Raw genomic sequence first — 21,929 nt, forward strand, 5'->3', positions numbered from 1 at the left:
TAAGTCTAAATTCATTACAACAATTGTTCCTGAGCTGGCCATACAAACTACACTTCAGTGATAATTAAACATATTGCAAACCAACTGAACATGTCTTTCTAAAAATAATGGAGTATTTCATAGATGTACATTGTATTTGACAGTCAGTCATATTGTAATATCATGTAATATTGCAATAGGTGCGATTATGTCATTGTTTCCAAAGTGCATTGATGAAAAATGTGTTGGAGTTGTAGGTAACTTTCAGGAATGCCATAGCAAAGGACTAAATGCACCAATCGCCATGCAGAATAGCTGTCAACACCATTATATTGCAGTTTTTTTTTATGAAAACCACAGTACAAATACATGTATTGTCATGAAAAGCTTAAGTTGTCCAGAATAAAGATCTGAAGACTTCTGACCAGGCTACCTTAAAAAAGTTTCAGAGGCTGTTTCAGAAAAAAAGTATGTAGATCATTACCACTGCTTCAGTCCTCCAAACCATATTGTCATTTTATTTAACTCTGCTATTATATAAAACATGGCGAAATAATCCCCCTCTCTTTTTTCTCTTGTCTTGTTCTCTCTTTCCCAATTTTTTCTGGAACAACTCAGACTGGTGTTCATTCATTCATTCGAGGCCATTCTTACAAATTGAATGCAAGCGCAGCTAATGATACCAACATACTGCACTCAGGTATACTAATGGAATTTCCTAAAACATGTATAGATTGGCTGAAATTTTGGCCCCACAACTTAAAAACCTACATACATGTACAGTATATACAACAGTTTCTTTTCAATGTCTCCTGCAGTAATCTCTCGAATGATTGGCTGTGCCAACAGCCTGTTTTTGTATCCCAAATAGAAGCATGTAACCTACAACCTGTTAAGGTAGCCTTTTGGCACCAGATTTGTATCGGTTGCCAGGTTTGGCAGTAGGAGAAGGTTAAGAACAAACTGATGTTGTATGCATCAATTAGCTACAAGTTCTGACACAGAAACATTCAATGCAGACATGAAATACAGATTTACAGTCGAAGCTAACTTACTCTGGTGCCAGCCAGTAACAGACTAAAGGTTCAGGAACAAAAGCACAGAATCTAAAACAGACAAGCCATAACGTTGCAGCTAAGAGATTGTACAAAATGTTGTAAAAAAGATGTTTATTCTTGCTTTGATTAAGACAATCTTTTGTAAGAAAATGCAAGTGTCTAAAGTCTTCCTATGACAGTCCCTTCCCTCATGACAACAGCCCGTGCTTCTTACTTGCTTTCCTCTCCTTGAAGGCGAGGTAGTCAGCGCGGACTGGGCTGGCGCGCAGCTCCAGGATGTGGTTAATCTTGGTGACGACTTCGGAGGCCACAGAGCTGGAGGCTTCAAAGTCGTGGTGCTTGAAGTCGCTGCCGCTCTGATACGTCAGGCGGAATGTTTCCCGACCTGCAGGGGTTGATGCAAAGACAGTGAATTCTTTGCTCCGTCTTTAGTACTGTGGCTTGTCATGTTTACCTACAGTACAGTCAAACCTATACAAGTGACCTCAACTGGCCAATGTGTCACTTTTTGGTGGTCCCATAAATAATTTTCCCATCGACACAAACATTAAGAATCTTGTCTATAGTGACCACCTGTACTGAATACTGCTGTCTGTCAGTAACCCCTTGAACGTTGAACATGGACATCAGTGACGCCATCACGGGGAACAATGTTGTTTTATTTTGCGGATTTTTTGCTTGTTTTCGTTTGCTATTCAGCTCTGCAAATCAAACACCAAACTGGCCTGTACACATGGCCAGGCCAAAGTCTAAAAAGCAAACCCCCTCTGGTAGTTTCAGACAAACAACCCACAACCATGGCTGGCATCTATCTCATTCTCTTGCTGTGTCTCCATGTGCAAGCAAACGCACATGTAGGGAGGGACGGGATGATTATAGAACAAGAAGGCGCTAGACAGGATGCCTTGGAGTCTGACCACCAGCATCAAGTGACTTCCCCCTCAGCCAAACCTGGGCAGTGCTCCTACACCTTCACTGTCCCCACGTCAGACCAGCCCCTGGGGCAGGGGCAGCTGGACAGGGTCCAGAAGGAGGTGGCCGCTCTGAACGACTGGAAATACCAGGTCGGCAGTGCAGTGAGCAGGATGGAGGACAGGATAGACCAGGTGGAAAAGTGGACAGATGGTCTGGACAATAAGGTATGAGGCCACAAGAGATCTACACTCAGATAATCATTTGTGAGTAAAAGAGTTTAGCACACTACCTTTAGTAGTGATATGCAGACACTTTATAAAAGTTAACTGCTTGTGTCTTAGCATTTACTTCAACTACAATGTACAGTCGAACCTGTACTAGCGGTCACCTTTGTATTGTGGTCACTTGGCCATAGCGGTCAGTTTTTGCTGGCCCCTTGAATTTTTCCCATTGACGTAAGCATTAAGAATTGTGTCTATAGTGGTCACCTGTATATACTTCTTGCTTGCTTATCAGAAGACAGTACATGGACCCTGTACCAAACCCTATGTGTATTTATTTACCTTGCAGGTTGAAAAGTCGAACTACAAAGGTACTGTTGCAGATGTAGCTTTGCTAAAGGAACAACAAGAGGAACTGACTGCCAGCCTGAAGACCCTCACCCTGCACGTACAGTCTCTTAACAACACTCTGGGCATGCTGGTGGCAGAAAAGGCCAAGACGGAAACTACTCTGAAACGTGGGATAATGAATACCAAAGACCTGGGCGAATATCCCAAAGGTACAAGTTCTGCATATCTTTTGGTAAAAAAATAAACAGTTTTCAAAAAAATTATAAATTTTTCTGAATTCCCATGAGTTTGCTATAATGCATCTAGGACTCACAAAATAATAAAATCATTGTAGTAGTACTTTTCTTTAGAAATGAAATGTAATTAGTTTTTGCTAGCATTCTGCTATTCTTTTTGTGCACCCAGTTTTTTTAGGTTGGATGCATCAGTGCACCTATTGCCAAAAATGAATCCCTGGCATCTAAATATTAAACTTAATACATCTACAGGTTTTTCATGCTGTTTTACTGTAATCTATTGCAGACTGTTCAAACATCTACCAGGAAGGTTACACCCAGAGTGGAGTGTACATGATCCATCCTGATGTGTCAAGCATTGTTCCCAAACCAACAGCTCCCCCTGACCCTTTCCCTGTGTACTGCATAATGCAGAACAACACAGGTAGGACTGATTACACTATTAACAGTCATAACTAATGCATGTCTTCAGAATGTATTTATGTTTACCAAAAGAAACAGTTTTTGTTCTGTTTCCTCTTCTTCTTCTCCAAACCAATAAGGTCAATGACCTGAACCAGACGTCTGTCACCATGGTAACTAGTGTTGGGTTACATCATGTTGCAATTTTTAGCAGGAGGGATTTAGACTCCTGTTTGACCATATACATGTGTATATGCATGTGTTTGAGTACGAATTAACAGAAAGACCATATGCGAAGGTAAACATTGTGCATTTGCTTTACAATCGTTACATTTGTACCTTTCTAGTTAAGACATACATTTTATAGCAGAAATACCTGCACAGGTTGTCTTCCTTTATCAACATTATACTCTTCTCTCTTAAGGTTGGACTGTGATCCAAAGAAGGGAGGACGGATTCACTGACTTTCAACAAAACTGGTCTCAGTACCGGAACGGCTTTGGCCACCTGAACCGTGAGTTCTGGTTGGGCAATGAGAAGATCTACCTCCTCACAAATCAGGACAGGTATGGAAAAACTTTGAACTTTCCTCAAAAGGAGATACTCTAACCATGAAAGAGACTGTCATTAAATTATCTTATATTGTAGAGTCTTTGTTTGTTTCGCATAACTGGTAAACTGCCGTTAGGTGTAACACACCAGTTTTGTACAAGTTGCGTAAGACCGGACTGTAAGGTTTGAACCACTCACACCGAGAAGGTCCCCTACTCTTTTCGATAAGTGCGGTGGGTTCTGTAACGTGCATGGGGTGTGGCTCTCCCAAAACACGGGACCTCCATTTACTGTTCTATCCGAGGGACGTCCCTAACCTAAGCTAGGTATTAATTTCCACCTGAGTTAAGTGAGAAAGTTGTGTTAAGTGCCTTCCCTAAGGGCACAAGATCGGTGACATGGGCAGTCTGTTGTCAAGTGCTTTCTAAGCTTACATTCTGCCATTTTTGTAGGTACAAGCTCAGGATTGAGATGGAGGATTGGGACAACGAGGTGGCCTACGCAGAATACGACCGCTTCTTGATCGAAGACGAGTCGCAGACATACCGTCTGCGCGTGGGGAACTACAACGGAACCGCGGGGGACGGGTTTGTCAACAAGATCCACGCTGACCTCACTCACCACAACAGGGTGTTCCAAAGTAGTGACACTGACTGTGGGAGTGACAAGAGGGGGGGTTGGTGGTACTACTCTTATGCAAAGGGATGTCAGAGGTCCAACTTGAATGGGCAATACTACAGTGAATATGGTCCCTGGGACCACAGGTTTGACTATGGGATACGGTGGAACCCGTGGAAGGGTAACCGATATTCCCTCAAGTCAGTCAAGATGATGATTGCCCCTGCTACACAGTAGGCAGTGGTAAACACACGTATGCACATGAAAAGGAAATGTGGTAGATTTCAAACTTGCAACATATCTTACCATTCACTGCAGTAGATCAGCTATTTCATTACGCAAATTGATTCCATTTTTAAGGTGCAAAACTATACTCATGGTGTATTGTCTTGTCACAAAATGTAGACTTTCATGAACATATCCATCCAAGTTAATTCAATTAAGTAACAGTCCCTCTGATTGGTTCTCACCGTGCTTGTCATCAGTGACCTCACAGGCTGCGACCAGGTCTGCGTCGTAGGAGACAGGCTTCTGTTTGGACAGGAACTTCGCTGCTGTGGACTTGTGCTGGGTTAGCGGGTCTATCTCGATCTTCTCCCCGGATACACCTAGAAATGGGGGAAGAAGTTTCAAAATGACTTGTAGTGTTCTACCCAGCCTCATGTTCTTTGATGTTAGGCCACACTGATTTAATTTTATGAATGACATCCTCTGAAGACCTCCAAACTAAAGCGCGTGGGCGAATTAAAAAAATTCCGACCTACCCAGTTGAATGATTGTGCTTGTTCTGAGTTTAGTGAACATGTTGACTATATAAGACCTACCCAGTTGAATGATTGTGCTTGTTCTGAGTTTAGTGAACATGTTGACTATATAAGACCTACCCAGTTGAATAATAGTGCTTGTTCTGAGTTTAGTGAACATGTTGACTATATAAGACCTACCCAGTTGAATGATTGTGCTTGTTCTGAGTTTAGTGAACATGTTGACTATATAAGACCTACCCAGTTGAATGATTGTGCTTGTTCTGAGTTTGGTGAACATGTCGACTATATAAGACCTACCAGTTGAATGATAGTGCTTGTTCTGAGTTTAGTGAACATGTTGTCTATATAAGACCTACCCAGTTGAATGATTGTACTTGTTCTGAGTTTAGTGAACATGTTGTCTATAAAAGACCTACCCAGTTGAATGATAGTGCTTGTTCTAAGTTTAGTGAACATGTTGACTCGGTAAGACTTGTAGTGAAGACTGCTGAGGGAGGCCTCCATTTCAGACATGTTTCTGTTCACTTCTGTCTCTTCTTCAACCTCACCACGGGTACCTGCAAATGAACAACAGATATAAACACTTTTCTTCCTCTTCGGACATATGAATTCAGCTTCGTTATTTTCTACACAGTATCCAATCAATGGCAGTGATTTCACCATATACATTATCAAACGTGAAAAAAAGCCAATCTTATGCTTTTTGTACAATATCTATAGAATTTTCAATCATACATTTCTCAAAATTGTTAGGCACAAACATTAAAAGAGCAGTAGTGTTAGTAGACGTGTTCTAAACCTGTTTGTTTAGATGAAACAAAGCGAGACTATATTTTTGAGAAAACTATATAATAAAAGGGGGGCTTGAGACAATTTTGAATCAAGTAGGTAGAGGGAAAATCACATGAAATCAACATCAGTAGTATACCATACCAATGACGATCACATATCGGAACCACGCTGGCCAAGATATCTTAATAGAAACTTACATGAACATTGAAAACAATGGGCATCACAAGGAACTTCAAGTTGAACGGTTGGCAAAGAAGGATAGAGAGGACACAGGTCAGTATGACTACCTACACTACAGAGAAATAACACCTGAGGCGCATGCTTAGCATGTTTGTGAGGAGTTCAGCATGCGGAAGCTTCTCAACAAGCATGTCAGAACTGATGAACAGTCAACATGTCTGCACAGGGTGTGGACTCTAGATCTATGTTCTGCACATTTCATTGTAAAACTCAAAGGGGTAAAGAACTGGGTTGCACTTGGGTAAGTCTGTAAATTTCTGTAGGGCCACTTGAAGTAAAGGAATGGATTTTAATGCACTTATTTCCTTAGATCAAGTGATCAAATACTGTCTAGTAGATACACATGTAGATAAGTCTTCTCTCAGTTCAGGTCTACCATCAAGTTGGCATTTACATGTACCTTGCCAAAAAGTACCAAAGGCTTGAAATTCATCACTACCAGAAACAAGAACTGTATGCTTATAAAATTTTGCTGTGTGTTGCGAATATTTTTGTTGTAAGATTCCGAAACTTTAGACTTAGAATAGGGTTACACTGGCAGCCTTTGGCACTTTTTTTAATTCTTTTTTTAAAACTCTTCCTATATCATCATAATAGGATACATGAAGTTGTGTCTTATTCTCCACATACTGTGCAAATACAACACTTGAACTACAACAATACGAACACATTACCAGTAGCCATGCATGGTGCTGTATTATTTGCCATGCAGTGACTTTATACAATATCTTGTGGATTAGGATTAATTTTCATAAACATTCTGGTCCCAAACCCTCTTGTTCTCAGTTATCAAAATTATACATGTAATATCGTTTCATTTCTAGTTGAAAAACTAAAGCAAACCTTTAGTTTACAATGGTACGAATGATACTGATAGGTCAAAACTGCAATTCTTTTAAACAACAATGAAGGAAGATAAGAAGGTTTGGTAACTATGTTTGAATGCCATGCCCATGCCATGCCATGCGTGAATACAGAGCTACATGTACGAGGTTGTACTACTACCATGTGCCTTCCGCTTGGCCCTGCCGTGGGTTCCTGGTGCCATACATGCCAAGGGAAGATACTAGTCATTAGAGAGTACAGGTGGAAATACAGGGAAGGCTTTCAACACATAACAGTAACATACACCACCAGATCTCTTCATCTATTACCTAGGGATGACATCCTTATTGTCCTAGATAAAACGATTCCTAAGCATGGAGATTATAAAGAAGACCTTGAAGAAACTACAACAGACATGCAAGAAGCAAACTTCAACAGTATCCTCAAGTCAATCAGGTGATGCTTTAAGATGGTCATAGATAGAAAAAAGACAAGAGCATCTAAATCTAAGACATACTACATTCCTAAAAGTAATTGGTAAGAAATATTTTTCTGCATGTAAATGTATGTCCCTTCATGCAAAATTGAGTTTGAGAAGGTCGCTGTTAGAAATTCACAAACAAAAATTAATGCTTGAACTAATTTTTCCACAATGAGAGTAGAAAATTTGTATTGATTGTTGCAAAAAATGATGGAATAAGACAACAAGATAGTGAACAGTTGGAACAATGAACTTGCTTATTCTATGAAGTCCCTTTGAAACAAATACAGGAAATGATATGAGCTAGCTACAAGTCTACTATACTAGATGACCTCATTGCTAGTGGGAAGTGAGGAAGACTATACTATAATGTACTTACTGTGTTGTCTGACCAGACAGAACTCCATAGTGTTCATACTCTCCAGTGTACTGTCTAAGTCCACACACACTCCAGGCTGGGACTGCTTCTCTAGGACATAGTCTGGACCTAAACCAGAGACAGACGATACAAACAAACTCAACAACCATTTACATCAAGTGTGTGTTAAGAAAACATGCCATTGAAACATACCGAAGGTTGATTTTTAATGTAGTAGTTGCAGTTGTAGTTTCATGGCTGTCTGGAGTATCTTCATTAGGCCTAAGAAAAAAAAACTGTTGTGTTTCCTGTTTCCCAGCTGACCCTAGAAAAAACTGCCAACCCTACCCTTTTTTGGGGTGTACCCCTGCAAGGGACATAAATTTTTCGAGCTGAACAATCTTTTCTAGCTCCATGATCTAACAGCTGATGAGTGATGAAATGTTGTATAAGTTTTCAACCATTGACATTGAAAATACAAGTGTCTTCATGCAAGTTCTACTTCGTTAAAGTGTATTGTATACATGTAAGTTGGATCACTAGAGATTACCAAAGTCTAAGAAAAAAAGATAATCCCTACCTACAGACCCTAATTTTTTCAGGACTGAAACAGGAAACACAACATTTTTTTTCGTAGGCCTTACACTACTTCTACATCTACACCCACATCATCAGGTGTATATACATTACCTGAAGGGTCGACCCTGCCCTTCCTCCGTTTGAGTGCCCTGTGGAGGATCTCCTTCATCGTCAGGCCCAGGGACTCCACCTGGATACGGGAGAAACCACTGTGGGGGACATTCCTGGGGGGGAGGGGAAGCACAGAATGTAAGGATTACAAGTTATTGTGACTGAATATAGACAATGTGCATGTACATGTACAATCAAAGTACAATTTGTCTATCATGCTGAGCTCACAATAATAACTTGATGCCAGTACTGAAGAGACCATTTCAGATGGGAATATTATTAGAACCATGACAAACATTTTAGCATTAGCTCACCTTTTCTATTGCTTTACCATTAGTAGTTACATAAATATGTGTACATGTAAGTATATAGTACTTACACAGTGACTAGCATGATCTCTGATTGCTGTTCTTTGTCCTTAGGTTTCTCCACCAGGGCCAGTGTGGTGAAGCCAAACTTGGCAAAAGGCTCCTTAGCATCAAGTGCAGGGAAGTCTGTGTCCACTTCTCCATCATCTTCTGCTATGTGGAGACAATATGCCTCCACATTCTCTCTGTCAGAAGGAAAATTAAAAGAAAAATTTGTACAATCTGTTGAAAAATTATTCATTCTTTCCTTGAAGAGATTCATTTGTCACGTATAGATACAGTTCCTAGTGAATTCTTTCATCAGTGACAACTTTGGAAGGATAAGGATACTAACCTCCAAATTTTCGATGGCTATCAGTCCATCTTGTTCACGGAGTGGCCTAATCTCGCGAGAGCGCGAGACTAGGCCCGAGACTTGTATCGGTCTGTCGGGTCCCACCCCCCGCCGCCTCCCTCCGAAGTAGGGGTAAGTAGGTCTTGGGGAGCTCCCAACCTTCTGTCCGGTTTAGCTTGGCACCTTCCAACTGTATGTGCACCGCTTCCTTAATCTTCCTATGTGGGTTACGAGACTCTTGGTCTATGATTCCAATAATGTCAGAGATGGGCCTGGTAGTGATGTTGTGACCAGCCTGGAGTTGGTGTTGACTTAACGCTGATTTGCAGTCTTTCTGATGTAATGACTTTTGGTGTTCAGAAGTCCTTTCCCCCAGTGACCGCTCAGTTTCACCAACGTAAACCTCCCCGCACTCTTCACACTTGATCTCCCCAAGACCTACTTACCCCTACTTCGGAGGGAGGCGGCGGGGGGTGGGACCCGACAGACCGATGCAAGTCTCGGGCCTAGTCTCGCGCTCTCGCGAGATTAGGCCACTCCGTGAACAAGATGGACTGATAGCCATCGAAAATTTGGAGGTTAGTATCCTTATCCTTCCAAAGTTGTCACTGATGAAAGAATTCACTAGGAACTCATTCTTTCCTTCTTTTACCATCCATCCATCCATCCATCCATCCATCCATCCATTCATCCATCCATCCATCCATCCATCCATCCATCCATCCATCCATCCATCCATCCAAAGACCAATCCATTCTGAGAAAACTTTGTGTACATACATAAGTTTGGGTTCCTTCGCCTCATTGGTGTACTGCCAACAGATCAGACCAATCAGGTCCTGCACACGGGCAGTTGCCAGGACGACCACGGTGAGGGGGAAATTGCGCTCCTTTCCCGTTGTCATGGTGAGGAAGATATCCACTCTCTTGGTGGCAGTTGACCCTACATGACCCTGGATCACAAGTGTACAAAGAATATGCAATCATGGAAAATTTGGTATAAGAGAACTAGTCATTTTTTTCTCTGACATAAGGCCATGTTGATTTGATGATATGGATGACATCTGTGCACACATGAATTTTTGGCTGTTTCGAAAAAAAAAAAGTTTTCAACCATACTGTAAATCGTACAACAGTTGTAAAATGAGCAAATATACAAACGTACTAGTATACCGTAACTTGCAAAACAAAAATATTGGAAAATGATACCAATGTCGTAGAATGCCAAAATCAAACGAAAAAGACGAACATGTGAAGAAATGAATTTGAAGAGTAGATTATTCGCCATATCATACTCTTTGTAATTTGTTCTATCTTCTTGACCATGTAGGTTTCATAATGAAAGTAACTTTTTTTGTCTAACTTTTTTTTATTCGCATGCTCGCATCAGTTTTGGGGCTTCAAGAGGGTGTCATCCATATAATCAAATCAACATGGCCTAACACACAATATCAGTGGCACATGGATTGGAACAAACAATAGAGAAGTTCTGAACAATGGTGTTTCACTTCCTGACTTTTCCACCTACCTTGCCATCAAACTTGGAGAACTCGATAAATGGGTTGTTGGTGAGGACAGGACTCTGTTCTAACTGTTCTGCCAGGACTGATGTCTTCTGGGGGGCAGCAGCTGACTTCTTCTCTGATAGGTCCTTCTTCTCAAACATTCCTGCCATCTCTTCTGCTGCAGAGGGAGTACAGAACCGATGGTTACTCAACATTCAGCAATCTAAGGGTGCTCTTAAGACAGGCTATATATATATATATCAAACACTTTATATAATGTAACTTACATGGAACTGTTTACGAGAACCTCAACAAAACATAAAATATTGCAGATATTCAGTCACTATAAAATGAGAAAAATGTTAAAACAAATTATATCCTTGAGGAAAATATATGTTTTGATTCTAACATTGTATTCTAGTACTTTCTCTGTTTCTGTTTGAAACAACCAGATAAGGCCCCACTAATTTAATTTGTTGGTTCTCTATTTTTTCAGAAAATATATGAAGCCACAGGGTGAAAAAACTAAAAACAAGTCTAGGCATCCTATTATAGCCCCAAATGCTATAATAGGAGCCATGAAGTCATGAATATTTAAGCAATGAATTTTTAACTTTTAATCAAACCACTGCATTGATAGATGGAAAAACTTTTACAACTACGAAGAAACCTAAGGACTTTCCTCAACTGTTGGGGGCAAAATATGGACATATTTGAGTTGATTCAGAACCGGAATCTTTTTTTTTTGCAAATCAGAAAAAAATGAGAACCGAGAACCAACAAATTAAACTGGTGTGGCCTAACCAGCCCTCTATCGCCTAGCTAGCTCTGTTACCAATACAGATAAGGTGCCGAAGAGCTCCCTCAGCAGGAAGAAAATTAAGTCCCCCAGTACATACCTGACATATCTACGGGTTTCTCCTTCCATTGTACATTCCGACATCTCACTTGATTCTGTCTTTCCTTCTTTAACTTCTCCAGACGTTGTGCCGTGTTGGTCCGTCTGCGAATCCCCCAGTCCAGACTGGAGGCCGTGATGTCAAACGACTGAGAAATGTCTCCGTACTCCAGGTTCTGCGGTTTCTCGCTGGTGCTCCTGGTTTTGGGCGTGCCTTCGCGCTCCTGCTTGATGCTGTCCCAGTGTTCGATGTCCTCGTCTACGAGGACCATCTCCGACATCCCCGTGTCGTCGCTGGTTATGAAAGCCTGTCGTAGGTACGACAGTACAAACGCAGGGTCCTCTATAAACGCCATCCTGAAATCCAGCCGAAGATTGAATCCCTCGGGGGATTTTTTTGTTTCAACCTAAGCAGCTGGCTGATTTCATGACAGCTGCATCATATCTGGGTGTCCTGTTGTTGGAGCAGCTTCATGTCATGATTGTGGTGATTTTTAGTAGGAGAGTCAGGATGAGGATGTTGGTGGGATTGTCTGGTACGTCAGTTGATGCCGTCAAATTTTGACCTGGCCCAACTCCATACCTAGTAAAAGCTGGTGTTCAAACAAAAAGACGTCACATCATATATATAAGTCCATGCAAAATCTAAGACTTCATTACGTGAGATATTCAACCCATATTTATTTCAGTTGAGACGAATTTTGAAAATTGGTTTTAAATTTATTCATACATAATTTGGAACAGCTGTGAACTAAATTGAATTCAAATGCATATTATTTTCTCGTCGTGCCGGATTAAAAGAAATTTTAAGACATGTGGAAAAATGAAGAACGTTATTCGTGCATTTTTCTAACCAACTTTTCATTCTTTCATTTAGCTCGTTTCAATCAAGCAGGCAACAAATCAAAAGCCCATAAAAAACTGACGACAAAAGCAATGTCAACACTTGTCACCTGTCACCACCTACACACCCATATTTGTCACACAAAACACTCTTCTCAAAGCCCCATTCCACGCCGTATTTACAACTACCACACTATCTCATACCTCTAACTACAAGTGTATGTTCTTATTATGTGATGGAAATTACCAGACAGCGTTTTACGTGTCGGAAAGATGGAGAAATTCGAGGAAAACAAAAGAGAAACCCACTTTTTCCTGGTGCACCGCCGCCATTTTTGTTTGAGAAACGAGGTCAGCTGTTAGAGGTCAGAGGTCGCCAGATCCGCGTGGAGGTTGAATTTTTTCTTGAGAAGTGTCCTTGGACTTGTACTGGATATTTAGGGTCTTAAGGAATCTTCATCCGTGTTAGTGACGAATAGGAGTTATAGAGCATCTTATCTTTGACTATCTAGCTACCTCAACTATCGAAAAATGTGAGTAAACCCTCGCTCGCTTTGGTTAGTGCATAACGTTACATAGTGTTCATTTATGTCATGTATTGATCATGTAATGTATGTTTTTATATTTCAACGACTGAAAATGGCCAAGCAGCAAAACCAAAGAAACGATGTTGTTAACCAAGGACTTGCGCAAACCATTCTTTCTTGTTCTACAGTAGTGGTTTGATAGATCTATGTCCTAGACATGTAAGTAACGTGAACTGTCCTTAGCTAATAATATATTTTGTGTAATATAAATTACGTAACATACTTCTGTCAATGAGTCATTTTCTTTATTTTAGGAATGTTGTGATGGAATTAGTGGCTAAGTTCTGTCACAGTGAGCTGGAGGCCTACGGCAGCTGTGTACAGGACAACCCCCAGAGCTGGCCGACCAAATGTGCCGAGCTGAAGAAAAAGGTTTCCAACTGCTCATCCACACAGTAAGCAGCACAACTCTTTACACAGCAGTATGGTCCAGTTATGGAAACATGTTTTTCAGACTGTCAATGATTTTCAGGCTCCTGCAAAGATTTTCATTTGAATCCACATATTAACTACAAAATTACTAGTGATGTTTGCCTTTGAAGAGGCTAATTATAATACTAGTGTATCAATAATTAAAGAATCTTCCCTTTCCCATGAAATTCAAAGGAACAAGTATTTATGTAATAGTATGTTAGAAATAAAAGTACCCAAAAGTCTGTCTGTATCTGATGAGTGATAGCAAGTGCTTTTCTGCAGTACTGCTATGAGTCACCAGGTGACACTATTGCACTGCATCACCCAGCCAGCACATCCTGGGAGCCATGTTCAGAACACTCATTCTTTCAGACTTGTTTTTCATGATATTAAATGGTTTTCCACAGCCCGTCCATTCAGAGAATAAAGCGTGAATGTCACAAGCAGTTCCAGATGTATGACTACTGCATACGGAACAACCCCAGTGAAGTAGAGGTGTGTCTACCTGCACTACAGGAGTTCTTCACTTGTGGACACTCCGCTGCATCTGACCAGCAACTCAAAGGTAGGAAATATGCTGTTTACAATCCAAGTTCCTGTAATTCTTTTTCCCCCAAAATAGTACCTAAATTAATTCTTAGAATTGTTGTGCTGATAATGAAATTATAGAAACATGTTAACGTTACATGTACATTTTGTTTTTCTCATTTACTAGTATCAAATTCTATTCTGTTCCAGATGACATGCCCACACCACAGAAAGCAGCTGCATGATTGGATACTGCAACAGAATATATTATGTACATGTAATATTTGAAAATGTAGTAAAATCAAGACCTTCACTATAGATGTGTCCAGTTCCGAGTGATCATTTTGTAAAAGCCAATAAGTATCATAATGCACAGTGGCAGATATTAAGCTCCAGCCCTAGCCACAATGTTAAGTGACTGACTGGTAAAACATGATTTAAAGGAACATCATGCTTACATATGATCCACTCCAAACAAAACTGACATATTAGAATGAAATGGAATCAGAACTTTAAAGAGTTGTATGATGTTACACTTGACTTTGATATACTAATTGTCATTATGAATTTAGCTCAAAATTCAATGTACATGCCATTTCTTGTATACAGTATGCACTTATCCTGTACCTCGTAATTTTTTAAAAGAATAAATTGAGAAGCAAGAACAACAGCCTTTTCCAAGCAGCCTTTATTGGTATGAACAGTTAAACACACAGAGACATAATAACATGTACAGTACATACTTCCTCACAAGTCACTCTTTCACTACTGACACCTGTACTGCAGACTGGCTCTACATACGGGGGAAGCCAGCACGTCGGCAGAACGTACGTACTGCACCTGCGCAAAACCCCCATTTTCCACGGTTTTCATTGGATTTTTGGTCAACGTTGCATCAGAATTTTGCCTGTTGCAGAAGATATTTTTTCCAACATAACATTTGGAAACTACAGAGTGTTAACCTTATATGCGTGCGCGAATACGACCTTATATGAGACGTTCTGCCGAAGTGTTATGCACAAAACATTATGGGTTTCGCGCAGGTGCAGTACATTCTGCCGACGTGCTGGGGAAGCCCATGTTCCGACATCCCTAACTATGTCTCTACATAGGGGTGCCAGAACAGACGGGTGTAACAGTCTACATACATGTACATGTTACATTGTAAACCCATACAAGGAACATCTCTCAGTGACAAACCATGGTAGTGATTTCCAACTAGATTCACTGCTGAAGTTGTACATTGCTTTTGATATATTGACAGGAACGTATTCCTGGTTGCACCATTCATACATGAAAACAGTACAGACCACAGCAAAGGTTGAACATGCATGTGTATCACACTTAGCAAACATAACACGTTTTACCTAGCAGGGTCTTCATGTGTTTGTAAAAAATAAACGTGTAAATTGACATAACTCTTGATGATATGAAATAATCTTTCCAAAAATCATCTTAGAGAAGGACAAAGTGACTGAAAAAAGGTCTGACTGTCCAAATAAACACAATAGACCAAATATTGTAGTGTGTTGAGTCCTAGCATCACAAAGTTAAGTTTGTGTGTCAAAACATTTCGTCTTTTTTAAAAGAATGCCTAACGTGGATAACTTTACTACTGTGGTTAAACCATGTTTTTTCAGGCCAGTTTGTCTGTCACTTTCAACAGTTTAAATGGAGATTACATGTAGGCTTTTATATGGTTAGCTTACTCAACTTTGGCACAAGCGAAGCTCTGGTCACTATTCACTGTTAAGTCATAACAAAAAACTGTGCATTTGCTTCTGTAAATCATGAGTGCACTTCAAGTGAAATAACATTGCATGTTTCATAGCTGTGTCCATTGACAAGACAGGCATTTTCACACACACACTCAGGTGAACTTCAGACAACCATACAAGAAGAAACCACCCTTGTTTCCATGGGAAAAGGGGGTTTCTTTGGACTACACAATCTACTGATATTCATTTTGTACATTATATGTAATATTGTGATGGGAACACCCATTCTTGTATGTAGATTTTAAAAAAAATGTACATGTGGTAGCAACAACTTTCAGATAACTCTCTACAGGTATATGTACCAACTGCTGCAGTAACTAATATGATTCAGGGACCCACAGAAGGAAGGTTAACCTTGCTAGTTTGTACTAGAGTCTGTGAGAGCTTTGTATTCATCAATGGTTACTGTGCAAAATGCTTTTACCAGTAATGTTCAAGAGCCAGCTCCTGGCTTTAGGCTGAGGGAAATGCTTCATTGTCTCAAAGACAATAGGTTTTCTCTGATTTGTTGCTACCATATATACAGAAATTAAGCATTTAAAAAACAGAAATGGACCTACGTGTAAAACATTGAGCACAGTTTATATATTCCTAGTTTGTTCCTACGCTCTGGGAGCACATGGTCTACACTACGTGGTTAGAGAGTCTACCTAACTACATAATTATCTATACAACACTTACTTAACATTAGGTTAAAAGATTTCTTGTACATAATTTTGGCTGCACCCACTTTGTGAGCACAGCGAAATAAAATCATCGAGATTCATTAATGGTTAAATTTAGCTGACAAGGTGACAGTTATTTTACATGATCGACAGGTTTTCGTTATTTACCAATGTTTTGTTTACAAAATCATGTCTTCTTAATTAATCCCTACCTTATCATTCTATATAACGGGGCAAAAGTACAACAGCTGTAATTAAGTAATCTTCATGTGGGCATTTACCAAATGATTTGAAATGGAAGTAATTCCAAGTCTCATTGTAGACATTATTGATAGCTTCTTTAAGCTTCAATGACTTTCTGCAAAACCTGGCATGAAAGTTTGGGGAATCAGGATTATTTTGGTTATTGCCATGCATGTTGGACAGCCTCTTTTTTTGGCAACCCCTAAGGAGTGGAGGCATTTTTCATGAAGTCTCAAAAGTGTTGATATGAGAATCAGCTTGTCTATGTGAAACTGCAAACAGCAATTACTAATGCCTGACACTGCATCATAAGTAACAACTCACATACGCACAACAGGTCATAGGTCACAACAGGTCACATGACACATCACCATTCATCAGTCCACAGTTTTACCCAACATTTTTTGTTCCCTGCTCAAATTTGTGACAACTCCCTGGTATCAAAGATGTCTATGGGATTTTCTAACAGTTTTACTGGTATTTTACTGTGGGAACCCATACAGGTTTTAAATGTGCAATGATCAATTTCATAGTGAAAATGATACGCTGGTTTTGTAGGATGTCTGTTGTACAGTAATTGTGAAGCACAGCGATTCATACAGCACTTTCACCAGTGTGAGGTGGTACTATCTACAGATTGCCTTCTTAAGACTTTAAAATGTGTTGTCCTTATCCCGGCTATCGTTACATCACACTCTTGGTCCCTTTCCTAACTGGCAGTGGCGACACCAACAGCTCCATCTATGCCCCTCAACACTTGTCACAGTTACAGAGGAACAGTCAAGATCAACAGGGTTCACACACATCAGAGTGGCTTTCTGTGCTTTCACAGCTGAAAGTCTCGGAGTCCATGTTTTCAGTCCTATGTTTTCAGTCCTATCTAGGAAGTCATTGTTACTGCCTCTCAGTGCAGTATGCTTCGTTTTTTTATTTCATACTCAGATTCAAGATTTGACCTCTAATTTGGGCAGATTCATTCTTTGAACTGCAAAGATTCTCAAACTTTAAACGGAGGAACGTGTTTGATGTGCATTCTGATTAATGCCATCTTTGAGATCTCTGTATACAATTTTTGCTGGTATCATTCTACATGCCAATGTTGAATATATGATATTTTGACTTACATGGGGAAAATACCTTTACTAGGATCCCATCAACTTTTTGAGGACTTTTCACCCAAAACAATTGCATGTCATGCAATGCTTGTGCCAACATAAGGTCACTGGACATGTTGAACCCTGCATATCCAACTACAAGTGTGAGAGACAGCTTAAATGTCCAAACCCCAGTGTACTACATACACCTACAGTGGGCGTTTATTGTTCTAACTTGAACATGATACAAGAGGCTGAAGATCAAGAGCTGCCATTGGTTGGCCCTTTCTGGGATCCTTCTCCATCTTGATCATCATCATCGTCTTCATCACTGCCATTCATTCCCTATTAGGAAAAAAAAATAAGGTGACTTTTAGAAATTATGTTTACCAAACCTGAACCAGACGTCTGTCACCATGGTAACTAGTGTTGGGTTACATCATGTTGCAATTTTATAGCAGGAGGGATTTAGACTCCTGTCTGACCATATATATGAATGTGTTTAAGTAAGACGATATGCAGAGGTAAACATTATACATTTGCTTTGCAAATGTTACCTTTCTAGTTACTTTTTATATCTACTGGACAACAATTATATCATCACATTGCCATAAGCTTTCACAATGTCTTTATACATGTACATGGAGATGGCTTTGTCCACCTCTGTAGCTAACATTTACTACAAGCACTACACAGTTACATGGAAACTGTTAAATGCTATAGCACCTGTCAGATCTTTTTAACCTCCTTGGCTAAAGAAAACAAATGTAGCATGAAATAATTGATGGTGTACAAGCTCAAGTAAGGATGAATAAAATGCATGACACCAGACTCTCGGTCAATGACCTTTTCACTACATATTTGAACAAAAACAAGCCAAAATGTGTTGAAGCAAACGTAAAGATGGCGGCAGCTTGCAGCATGTGATGTGCTGAAAGATGAGGGTCCAAACTCTTACCAAGGCCTACAGTGTAAAGCAGTGAGCATGTTTAAATACAGCTGCATGGTGATCAACATGCACTGCTCAAAGCAAAACATCAACAGCCTGTTAAACAACAAAAAAGAATTAGGTGAAATCTTAACACACTGGCACAGGCTGAGCGGGTCCTAGGTGAGGAGGGAACTGATGAAAATTGTTACAAGACACGTGACTGCAAGCACTGAAAAAGAAAAGTGTGAAATGGCATGTTAAGGGTCTGCCCAGCTTGTATCTAGATAACACATTGCCAGAACATACTGCACCTGCGCAAAACCTGTGATGCATTGTGCATAGCACTTTGACAGAACACCTCATATAAGGTCGTATTTGCATATATAATATCCCATCTGTAGTTTCCAAATGTTGTGTTGGAAAAGATGTCCTCTGCAACAGGCAAAATTCTGATGCAACGGTGACCAAACAACCAACAAAAACTGTGAAAGATCAGGGTTTTGTGCAGGCGCAGTACGTTCTGCCGGCATGCTTATCTAGACAGCACATGCACTGCACTGTGATTGGACAACAGCGGCAGTGACCTGGATGGCAGGGAACTCCAGCGAGGGCGGGGCCTGGTCACCTGACCACTCGTTACCCCCTGCAGGGTTAGTGGTGCTGCTGTTGCCATGGTTACTGGGCGTGGCACTCTCCTGGGGAGGGGGGCTGCTGCCCTGCCCTTCTGTTTCAGCCGGTGGGTTCTGAAAGGAGTACAGACTCGATAATATAGGCCTAACCTAAAATGCAAGAACCAGTTCTGGACTTATTACAAAAAAAAAAAACATGTGAAATACCCCTTTCCATTCCAAAGAACCTTAAATCTTCCATGGATTGCAAAATCTATGCTGCAAAATGAAGGAAACATTGGCATCGGGCATCATCAAGTGTCGGCCTGAATGTTATGTGGCCACAGTTTTGCCAACACAACATTGCAAGGTTGCCAACATGCAATTTTGTATATGTCATGGGTATACATGTAGGTTCGGACTTACAAGTCTGGAACTGAACCTAAACCTCTGGACTTGAATTTGGACCTGAACCTAAAAGTGGGTTTAGGTACTCTGCACTAGGAGAATAAAAGGTTTAGAAATAGCCAAAGGAGCCGTTCCCATACCATGTCTGGCATAGTTGAGTGGTTATTGCCTGTAGAGGGTGGGTAGTATGAGGGCAGGGACTGGGAGATGGGAGTGTTGTCCTCAGTGTTGTACCCTCGTGTCTGGGTGATCACATGTCTCAGGGCCTGGGCCTGGAGACAGCAGAAATGTAGAGATGTAAAATACAGGCATTTTACAATATTCAATTCAAAATTTTTTCATAACAAACATGAAGTGACGGGCGAAAAAAAAAAGGTCTAGGCATCCTTTCATAGCCCCAAATGCTACAATAGGAGCCATGAAGTCAACACAAAAGGCTGGGTTACTATTTAAACAATGAATTTCGAACTTTTAATCAAACCATTGCATCGATAGATGGAAAAAACTGTAACAACTAGGAAGAAACTGTTGGGGGCAAAATATGTTTGAGTTGCTTCAGAACCAGAATCTTTCTTTTTTTTGGAAATCAGAAAAAAAAACATAGAGGCGAATCCAAGAACCAACAAATTAATTTGGTGTGGCCTTATTTCGACATGTCAATGAACACCTGTCATGGGATCTCACCTGTTGTTCCACATTGGCTCCCACCTGTCCAGCGGAGTAGCTCTGGTCACCGTTCATGCCCATGAACATGGGATCTCGGGCAGAGAGAGACCGTCCAAACCCTACAACAGGTAACAAAAAAAAAAAAACCAATACGGTCATGTTTTGTGTATAGAGAAAGAGCCATGTACGTACAAAAAAATATGTACTGCACCTGAACAAATTATCTTTTACGCCAAAAAACAGTTACTCAAGCAACTGGATATGATTTTGGAAACGGTCTAGATATGATTTTGGAAATGACCGTTTCCAATATCATATCCAGTTGCTTGAGTAACTGTTTTTTGGCGTATTGTATTACCAGTATGTCTAACCTTCATCAAATTATCTTTTAGTTAATATATTACATGTAATAATAAGTCCATTGTCTTTTTAGCGGTAAATTGCTACCTTTGTATGAGGACTATACTAATATATTTTTGTTAAATCTCAAAGCAAAGTACTTTCAAGTTTTCCTAATTTTTAAGTACTAACTTGTACAAATCATGATCTTTGAGTAAGGATTTATTTAAGAACAAGCGATTTGATTTGGGGAAGATTCAGCGTGACTGTAAAACTTCTTAACCTGTGTGAGATAGCGCAATCCCCCTAGCAGCTGCCTTTCCAACTGCAAATCCTAAAAATTGTTATTCTGCCATAGAGATGACAGATGGTATAGGCAGGGAAGAATCAGTGCTACGTTGGCAACGCTTTTCACTCCAAGTGATATTTCTGATCTATCATATTTTTACATGCATTGTACGGCTTAATTCAAGAGAATGGATGGAGATTTTGATTGCAATGATTGCACAAAAATCAACATGCTGTTATTGGAGTAACTACTACACATCCTTTCTTGGTGGCTTAAAACCAAGTCACAATAGGCTCATATTACCAGGTATGGCCCCTTAACATGGGAAATTTGGCTATCATAGGAAACCAGTGGGACTTGGAGGTTAATTTTTTTCAATCCCGGGCACACACAAGTTAATCAAACCATCCACAATTGACTTGTTCGCAAGCTTCTTTAACCTATGAAGCATCTCAAATGCTTAATACATGTCTAAACTGATTTTCAGTACACGGAAAGATTTGCCTGATACATCTAGGATGAAAACAGCCACACTGCATTCACACAAGCCCATGGACTCGTCTGAAGAGCACAGTTGATGCAGTCTCACAGGTCAGGCTACTGGTAAGGGAAAGTACAAGTTGAGGGTGGAAAGAGGGTAATCTCCAAGCAGATCTTTTGGTGGCTGCAAGGCAGTATCAATTTGGGAAGACATTATCACTGCCAGGGCAGTGTCCAAAAAAAAATACCACCACAAGAACAGAAAAGAAAGCCTGATAAAAATGCCTAAAACAGGTACAAAATAAGCTGCTTGGAGAGTAGGAGGAGGGAATGTCATTGGTAAACCCATCAAGGATCACGGCCAATCAGAGCTGGGCAGCCTAACCGGTTGGGTTTAGACCACAGACTAGCCAGAAACCTGACCTGAGACACAACATAGATGTGAAGAAAGGAAATCCAGTAACAAG

The 21,929-nt window shown here is 40.3% G+C and overlaps 4 protein-coding genes across 9 annotated transcripts in view; 2 read left to right on the plus strand and 2 right to left on the minus strand.

The window, feature by feature from the left end:
* Nucleotides 1-503: 503 nt before the first annotated feature.
* Nucleotides 504-12,837, minus strand: LOC109482454 (target of rapamycin complex 2 subunit MAPKAP1-like). 2 transcript variants are annotated; one of them, XM_019785162.1, is made up of 11 exons: nucleotides 12,742-12,837; nucleotides 11,591-12,182; nucleotides 10,715-10,869; nucleotides 9,967-10,139; nucleotides 8,865-9,038; nucleotides 8,486-8,598; nucleotides 7,817-7,924; nucleotides 7,137-7,169; nucleotides 5,516-5,656; nucleotides 4,803-4,940; nucleotides 504-1,422 (listed from the first exon to the last, which is right to left on the minus strand). In XM_019785162.1, exons 2-11 carry the CDS (start codon nucleotides 11,943-11,945, stop codon nucleotides 1,226-1,228), a joined length of 1,587 nt encoding a protein of 528 aa, XP_019640721.1. In that variant the 5' UTR covers nucleotides 11,946-12,182; nucleotides 12,742-12,837; the 3' UTR covers nucleotides 504-1,225. The 2 variants fall into 2 exon arrangements, with proteins under 2 accessions (XP_019640721.1, XP_019640722.1); XM_019785163.1 differs by lacking the exon at nucleotides 7,137-7,169.
* Nucleotides 1,727-4,796, plus strand: LOC109482461 (fibrinogen-like protein 1). Its single transcript, XM_019785175.1, has 5 exons — nucleotides 1,727-2,176; nucleotides 2,523-2,733; nucleotides 3,047-3,184; nucleotides 3,587-3,728; nucleotides 4,167-4,796. Exons 1-5 carry the CDS (start codon nucleotides 1,835-1,837, stop codon nucleotides 4,567-4,569), a joined length of 1,236 nt encoding a protein of 411 aa, XP_019640734.1. The 5' UTR covers nucleotides 1,727-1,834; the 3' UTR covers nucleotides 4,570-4,796.
* LOC109482485 (coiled-coil-helix-coiled-coil-helix domain-containing protein 5-like) lies at nucleotides 12,778-14,429 on the plus strand. The gene is made up of 4 exons (XM_019785210.1): nucleotides 12,778-12,965; nucleotides 13,274-13,414; nucleotides 13,841-13,998; nucleotides 14,172-14,429. Coding segments are annotated over exons 1-4 (336 nt in total). The 5' UTR covers nucleotides 12,778-12,963; the 3' UTR covers nucleotides 14,207-14,429.
* Nucleotides 14,430-17,838: 3,409 nt separating this feature from the next.
* The window catches only part of LOC109482458 (pre-B-cell leukemia transcription factor 1-like), a 58,420-nt gene continuing 54,329 nt past the window's right edge, over nucleotides 17,839-21,929 (minus strand). For all 5 annotated transcript variants that reach the window (XM_019785172.1, XM_019785171.1, XM_019785170.1 and 2 more), the window contains exons 8-10: nucleotides 20,373-20,473; nucleotides 19,829-19,960; nucleotides 17,839-18,086 (exon numbers count right to left, since the gene is read on the minus strand). In XM_019785172.1, coding sequence (XP_019640731.1) covers nucleotides 18,003-18,086; nucleotides 19,829-19,960; nucleotides 20,373-20,473 — 317 coding nt within the window. In that variant the 3' untranslated portion in view covers nucleotides 17,839-18,002. The remainder of the gene's footprint in view (nucleotides 18,087-19,828; nucleotides 19,961-20,372; nucleotides 20,474-21,929) is intronic.

Source organism: Branchiostoma belcheri, unplaced genomic scaffold, assembly GCF_001625305.1.
Source record: "Branchiostoma belcheri isolate BF01 breed outbred unplaced genomic scaffold, Haploidv18h27 scaffold6, whole genome shotgun sequence".
Classification (NCBI taxonomy): domain Eukaryota; kingdom Metazoa; phylum Chordata; class Leptocardii; order Amphioxiformes; family Branchiostomatidae; genus Branchiostoma; species Branchiostoma belcheri.

Excerpts from the sequence above, each read along its gene's own strand:
- LOC109482461 (XM_019785175.1), top strand. The coding sequence starts at position 1,835 with ATGGCTGGCATCTATCTCATTCTCTTGCTGTGTCTCCATGTGCAAGCA. Across the intron at positions 2,734-3,046 it reads CCTGGGCGAATATCCCAAAG|ACTGTTCAAACATCTACCAG; the intron begins GTACAAGTTCTG and ends AATCTATTGCAG. Across the intron at positions 3,729-4,166 it reads CTCCTCACAAATCAGGACAG|GTACAAGCTCAGGATTGAGA; the intron begins GTATGGAAAAAC and ends CCATTTTTGTAG.
- LOC109482485 (XM_019785210.1), top strand. Across the intron at positions 13,415-13,840 it reads TCCAACTGCTCATCCACACA|CCCGTCCATTCAGAGAATAA; the intron begins GTAAGCAGCACA and ends GGTTTTCCACAG. Across the intron at positions 13,999-14,171 it reads ATCTGACCAGCAACTCAAAG|ATGACATGCCCACACCACAG; the intron begins GTAGGAAATATG and ends ATTCTGTTCCAG.
- LOC109482454 (XM_019785162.1), bottom strand. The coding sequence starts at position 11,945 with ATGGCGTTTATAGAGGACCCTGCGTTTGTACTGTCGTACCTACGACAG. Across the intron at positions 9,039-9,966 it reads GCGAAGGAACCCAAACTTAT|AGAGAATGTGGAGGCATATT; the intron begins GTATGTACACAA and ends TCCTTCTGACAG. Across the intron at positions 1,423-4,802 it reads GGTCACTGATGACAAGCACG|GTCGGGAAACATTCCGCCTG; the intron begins GTGAGAACCAAT and ends CAACCCCTGCAG.